At 43.4% G+C, this 7500-nt stretch overlaps 1 protein-coding gene across 1 annotated transcript in view; it reads right to left on the minus strand.

The window, feature by feature from the left end:
• Positions 1–7500, minus strand: part of LOC106805363 (cAMP-specific 3',5'-cyclic phosphodiesterase 4B-like) — a gene marked incomplete at its 3' end in the record, with an annotated part of 42583 nt that overhangs the window by 11421 nt on the left and 23662 nt on the right. The window contains exons 6-8 of the mRNA XM_014806925.1: positions 6784–7007; positions 5513–5611; positions 4921–5082 (exon numbers count right to left, since the gene is read on the minus strand). Coding sequence (XP_014662411.1) covers positions 4921–5082; positions 5513–5611; positions 6784–7007 — 485 coding nt within the window. The remainder of the gene's footprint in view (positions 1–4920; positions 5083–5512; positions 5612–6783; positions 7008–7500) is intronic.

Consider the following 7500-nt stretch of genomic DNA (forward strand, 5'->3'; position numbering starts at 1 on the left):
AGAAATTATTCACCGTCAACAAAAAAAGCAACAACTGTGCAATATTAAATAATCATAATAAGAAAGTATGATTTACAAATATCTCTGTTATATTAGGAAAGCTTGTCCTGTATATTTTTTATTTATGTTTATTTTTAAGAGACGCGACACGTCTGCAGTTGGCTAAAGTATATAGTCAGCCGTGCAGCTAACTGCAGCGTCATCACCGTAATTAGACAATAACAACGCAGATTTAATAATAAAAATTATGAAATAAAAACGTGGCATAGCTTAAAACAAGCAACAATGACTGATCACAGATAGTGCTTGTGCTAATTACGCTTCTGTCCACAGGCGGCCTGCAACACCGCGTTGCTAGACCAACAAACCCACCAGACAACCCGTTGTCCCGACAACAAACATTAGTCTATAACACTTAACCTTTACTCTATAATAGACGGCTTGAACAGATATACCTGTGTAACAAAGATTACAGAGCTTACTGGCTAAGCGTGTAAGTCATACCGAGAATCCTGTCGGGAGAGAAAAATCCTCGCTCTAAAATGGTTAGAGAGCTAATGGTTATCATGCAATAATCTTTTGTCTGACAAAGATAGTGGTCGGAAGAGTTCGCAAGCCCTGCCATACAGTATGACACGAGATGTAAAGTAAACTAAAATTATAGATCGTAATATCAAAGCATCTGTTTGAAATGTAGAATAATAAACGGTTAGGATTTTTGTGCGCAAGAAAAACGATAGAAATAATTATGAATGAATAGCAATGACTATTATCTTATTAACCTGTGGTTATCGCCGGTACATGCTAGCGAAAGGTCTTTCGAACCCTAAATACAAGGGAATACCAAGCCGTAGGAGAGCTCAGACCAAAGACCCAAATAGTCAACAAGATTACCGATGCAATTTTACAAAACCAACTGTGTTCTGGTCATCAGTTAGTGTATCCCCGAAAAAAGAACGATATTTTCATAAAAACCAGCCAACTTGCAAAGCCCGCCGTTACTGACAATTGAAGTTTAGGATGTACAGTGCCAGTGGCCTCCTCGTGTATGTATGTGTGATTGTTTCTGCCCTAGTGTTATAACAACTGATTTGGTTCTCTAACCACGTCCTGTTGAGTCTGCCGCCAGACTTTATTAGTGTGTGAACCGCCATCGCTGCGGTTTGTATTCACTATCACGTTGTGGTCCACATCATTATTGGAAACACTGTTGTCTTTTAGTAACGTCTAACTGCCCTGGTTTGCTGACCATCTGTTTTGCAATGCAATGATGCCACAAAGAAGGTAGAAGTCATTTGACGAAAATTGCAATTAAACCGAATATTTGGCATTATTCTCACACTCAGGAACGAACGCTCTCTACCCACACTTTTTAAGTTTCTGCGGGGTGGAGCCTTAAGTTTTCTTGATAAGAATTTTTTCTTTTTTTGCGTTAGTCTATGATCGAACCTCGTCCTCGACCACAGCCCCCCAATTTTACATTGGTCTCAGTACATTCTGGCGATGTTTCTGTCATTACTGAAAACTCCTGGTCTGTAAAATCCATTCTGTCATCTGCTGTCGATCGCTGGTTCTATTATTACATTCTTCAAAGCACTAAAACCCTTTTTACTCGGAAGACGCCGAAGTAAAAAGGTTAATGTTAAGAATATAATACACAATTTTTTTGTAGACAACAGGACAGCCCAATCCTCGTACGCGATCATCCCAGCCTGGATGAACTAGTGGGACAATAAAGAACCGATAACATGTATGAACGGGAAGAGGTAGTCGACCATCGGTAAAAGTAGTGCTGGTGTGACAACTTTCGACCGGAATCACCGAATGATTGCCGCAATTTGTACTCGCACTCAGGACAACATCCAGCGAACGAGCCCGTGATAGAAATGAAGATATGATATAAAAGCGCATTGGATATGTACCATATCAATGAACAGCAATGGTATTACAGGTATTACGTCACTGATACTATCATTTCTCACGAGCTAACAGCTCTCGTAAGGCAGCATCAACGACCTGGGTGCCCCTGCTTCAGGACATAACAATTGCAAAAGTCAATGAATACCATCTCCCTAAAGGAGCAACACTCTAATCACCTCTCATCTTATCTGCTTGAGATCTTCACTCACTACCTGGGGGGAGCCAGGATTCGCTATTCTACATTAATTCAAATTAGACAATTAAAAAGCAGATGACAGCCTGATGACAACGATGCGTGCTTGCTTTGTGGCATGAGATCGGTCTGTCTAGTATCCGCGTTCGATGCGCGTCCAATACAAATCAGCATCGAATATTGTAGGAAACTGATAATCGTACTTTCAGGGGCATGCATATGTTCTCCTATACCTAATGCTTAAATACCCAGATGGGAGACCGCTCACAGACTTCGAAATATTTATGAGGGTCATCTGGTTTAGGCATTTGAAACTGTTGTAGTAATCGAATGGTGTGTGCGTTTGACGTGCGTCTACCGAGTTATATCGACAGTAAATCTCACGAGAGTGGTCAGAATATAAAAACGGGGGATACAGCCGACGTATATGCCTGTCTTCCCCTCTCCCCTGGTATATGTTTGTTGTCCATTATAATAATGAGATATGCAGTTTATGACACGCGTAGACGTTTAGACTTGGCCGACGCGTTAGGCTGGAACTTACCGGTATGCAACGGCGTAACACCAGAGCTCACCGCGCCGCTGCAATATCATCCATTTCTCGACCCAGGAGAAGAGGCTTATTTAAAAGAGTCAAGATACGGAGACGAAAACGCTAGTGTCGTTTTTTCTTAAACATGAACGTTAGAAGATATTACGACTCAAGCGTTACCGCTACCATAACCCGCATGCACGCGTGCTCCGCACCGGTTGCTCAAGCGGTCCAGTGTCCTGCTATCGTACCACGCGCTAAACGTAAGTATGTGTGTGACGCCGACTCGCAATCAACTCACCGCGCGTGTGTGTGTGTGTGTGTAGTGTGTGTGATCGCTCGTGTGTGTGGTGTGCTGTGTGTTTGTGTGTGTTGTGTGATGTGATGTGTGTGTCGTTTAGTGTGTGTGTGTGTGTGTGTGCTCGTGTGTGTGCGTGGGCTTGCTGTGGTGTGTGTGCTGTGTGTCGAGTGTGTGTGTGTGGTGTGTCGTCGTGTACGTGTGGTGGGTGTGCTAGTAGTGAAGCTTTGTGTCAGTTATGTGTGTGGTGTGCGTGTGTGTGTGTGTGTGTGTGTGTTGTGTGTTGTAGTGTGCGTGACTGCGTGTGTGATGGGTCGTGGCGATTGAGCTGGCGTGTGTGTTTTGTGTGTGGTGTGTGCTGTTGTGTGTTTGTGTGTGTTGTTTGTGTGTGCTGTGTGTGTGTGTGTGTTGTGTGGTGGTGGTCGTGTGTGTGCGTGTGCTGTTGTGTGTGGTGTGTGTACGCTCGTGTGTGTGTGTTTTGTGTTACTATAGAGCTTAATAAATGCAAGGACATGAGAAGTTTGTGGAGGGACGAAGTGTAAAGCCGCGTATGAAAGGTCCTTTAGCGATCTTAGCCATTACTGTTAGGACTGAAGGAGATGGAGACGATATATGTAAGCCCGAATGCTAAATGTGCTAAAATCAGCAACAAGGGTAGCAAGGCAGCGTGATAAATATAGCCTCTACATATTATAGGTGGGAATTGAGAATGTGATGTTTCGCAAGACATAGGAGGGCGAATGAGCTGATTAAGGAACTCAGTCGCGTGTAGCAAGGGAACTAGGCGCGCGAAGAAATAGTAGAGCCATGAAGCTCAATGAGGGTCAGAAACATTGATTGTCATTAATCATGAAACCTGTAAGATTCATTTAATCATGAATGATTCATGTAATCATGATTGATTGATTGTATAGAGGTGACGGGTACAGACAGGACGTGCTGGATAGAGGGATGAGATCAGCGATTGATAGCGTGCAGCCATAGCGTGGAGTGACAAACCTCGGAAAAAGCCTGGTTTACATCTTTCTATGTGCAATATGAAGATGCGGTGGTGTGGCGATGATTAGAAGAAGGAATGGATAGTGGGAAAATATCACCCACGTGATCAAGACGTTTCTCATACCGAAACTCTCGCATACAGTTTTAACAAAGAACGAAAAAGCCTGATGTATAAGCAGAGCGCGGCCTGCCTTACCAGACATGGCGTTAACAGCATGACGATGGATTCTAGCGGAAGGATGCTGCCAATGTGCAGCACGAAGGGACTAATAAAGTACTTACGCGAAGAAAAACTGAGTTTACTGACCGCTTGTACGTGGACTTTAGTGTATGTTTCCGAACCGCGGTTGATGTAACTGTTAATCCCGAGGTGACGGTCGCGGGATCTGTTGCAGAATTTAAGCTACTTTACGGATTTGGAGGATCTCTATACTGCCATATACTCCGCGGTGACAACTACACGCACGTCGACCATCCAGGCGTCACTGAACCAAATACTTAGCTCAACCGAGTAAGTAGCACTCCAAATAATTGGTAGGCGTACAGATATGCCACTCTCATTTATCCTCTGAGCAGCTGTGAGTTTACTACCCGTCGAAACATACAGTGGTGTGTTATAATCGAAAAAATCAGATCTGCCTCGGTCCACGAGGACGCAGTGATGTGGTTATTTAATGTGATGTGGCGGAGGACTGCTGTCTTGACTACACACACACACACACACACACACACACACTACACACACTACACACACACACACACACACATCACACTACACACGACACACACACACACACACACACACACACACACACACACACACACACACACACACACACACACACACAGAAACACACACACACACACACACACACACACACACACACACACACACACACACACACACACACACACACACACACACACACACACACACACACGCGGTGATTATGCGAGGCGGCTCACACACATACTTACGTTTAGCGCGGGTGACGATAGCAGGACACTGACCGCTTGAGCAACGTCAGCACCGTGCATGCGGTTATGGTACGGTACGTTGAGGTAATGATCTTCTAACGTCATTAGAAACGACACTAGCGTTGTCTCCGGTATCTTGAACTCTTTTAATAAGCCTCTTTCCTGCAAAAATGATGATAATTTGCAGCGGCGGTGAGCTTGTGTTACGCTTCATACCGGTAATTCCAGCCTCGCCTCGGCCAAGTCTAACGTTACGCGTGCATAAACTGCATTATCATCATTATTATAATGACAACAATATACCAGGAGAAGGAAGACAGACATATACGCGCGTTTTTATATCTGGACACTCTGGAGATTTGTGATACGTAAACGACTAAACGCACACAATATTAACAACATTAAATGCTAAACCAGATGAATCATAAATATTTCAGTGAGAGCGGTTCCCCATCTGGGATTTACATTGGAGAAATAATGAAGTACGTAGTTCCTAAATATCGATCGATTTGTAAACACATCGAACGGATATAGACAGAGATTCATCACAAGCAAGCACACGTTATCAGGTTATCTGTGTAAATAAGCGAACCTGTAGTAGAGTGAAGACAACAGAAGTGAGAGGTCTGCCTTTAGAGTATTCATTGATTTTGAATATGTCCGGGCCCCAGGTGTTGATGCTGCTTAGAAGCTACGAAAATAAATAGAATACCATTAGCTTTTAGCATATCATCGCTTTATATTTCATTATCACGTCGTTGTGGAACATGCGAATGCACACAGCACTACTTTTACCGAGGCGTTTTTGTCCAAGTTCACCGTAACGATGGCGTGTTGTCAGAAAAAAATTATTATTCTTAACATTAACCTTTTTACTCGGTCCGAGTAAAAAGGTTAATGTTAAGAATAATAATAGAACCAGGATGACAGAATGACAGAATGGATTTTCAGACAGGATTTTCAGTTGACAGAAACATCGCAGAATTACGAGAATGAAAAGGTCGAGGACAGTTCATCATAGCTTTACGAAAGAAAATTCTATCAACGGTCCACGAGAAAAGGGTAATGCTAAAACAAGCGTCAAGATTAATGTTGATTCTAACAACGGGCTCCTGGTTTATGAAAACGTTTCCTTTTCGGATAATAAATGACGTTAAATGCATAAACCACCGGCTAATAAGAAATAGCATGTATCATTCATAATATTTCATCGTGAAATTAACCGTTTATTCTAATTCGAGCTTTCGTATAATTAGTTTTTATCTCGTGTCATACTGGAACTCGATGTCAGAAAAAGAATTATTGATATAACATTAGTCTTAACATTTTAACATTTTCTCTCCGACAGGATCTCTAGACATTACACGTGAGAAGCTTGTAACTTTACACAGGTTTCTGTCAACCGTCTATTAGAAAAGGTTAGTGTTAAGACTAATGTTGTGTCGGACAACGGGTTGCTGGTGTTTGTTGGTCTAGCAACCGTGTGCAGGCCGCCTGGGCAAGAGCGAAACACAGCACTATCTGTGATCGTCATTGTTACTTGTTAAGCTAGCACTTTTTATTCATAATTTTTATTATTAATGCGTTTTATTGCCTATTACGGTGATGAGCTTGCAAGCTCACGTTGATATATACTTTAGCAATGCAGCGTCTTTAAATAAAAAAATAAAAAAATACAGGCAACTTTCCTAATTCAGAATTTGTAAATCATACTTTCTAATTATGATTATTTAATATTGCACAGTCGGTAATAATCTCTCTCCTAAATATCACCTCTTTATCATCTTTAAAATAAATTAAAAAAATTTAAAAAAAATTAAAACAAATAAATCGGTCGCGCATGCGCATCGTCGTCGTCGCTACCTGGCCGAGTTCTCGTTCGTTGGTTGTCTCGACGCCGTATTTCGGTACGGACGTGGCGACGCTGTTCGTATGCTCTAGCCGCCGCACGCCTGGAATCTCCGTCATCTTACTACCGCCGCTGCGATTCCTCTCGTTCTTCTCCTCCTTCGATGTTTTCTCGTTAGCATCCTTCTCCTCATCCTCCTCCTCCTTCACAGTGGGGATGTCCATCTCCTGTTGTTTATCTGTCGGCGAGAGAGAGAGGGGGAGGGGGGGGGGAGATTAGCAGAGCGGTAAGTAGGATCAGAAGTAGATAATAGGGAACTATTGAACTATCCCTATAAGAACTATACGGTTCCCTATTATCTACTTCTGGTAGGATGCACATCACGGGGGGGGGTGCATCTACGAGAAACCCGACATATGTGTGTCGCTGCACAAGCGTGACCGTCCCCCCGAACTGACCATTGCTGACCCCCGTCCGTAACCACGGCGACGGCTCGACTAGGTGGCTATGCGACACGTACATTATCGCTGTGATATCGCTACGGCACCTTAGTAACATATAATAATAATACACTGTAGGTGCAGCGCGTACGGCCATGCCTGGTAGAAGGAGGAGGAGGATGAGGAGGAGGGGGAGGAGGGGGAGGAGGGAGGGAGGGGAGGATGAGGATGACGAGAAGGAAGAGGGGAGGGAGAAGGAGAAGAGGAAGCAGAGGAAAAAAGAGGAGGAAG

Source organism: Priapulus caudatus, unplaced genomic scaffold (genome assembly GCF_000485595.1).
Source record: "Priapulus caudatus unplaced genomic scaffold, Priapulus_caudatus-5.0.1 Scaffold111, whole genome shotgun sequence".
In the NCBI taxonomy this organism is placed as follows: domain Eukaryota; kingdom Metazoa; phylum Priapulida; class Priapulimorpha; order Priapulimorphida; family Priapulidae; genus Priapulus; species Priapulus caudatus.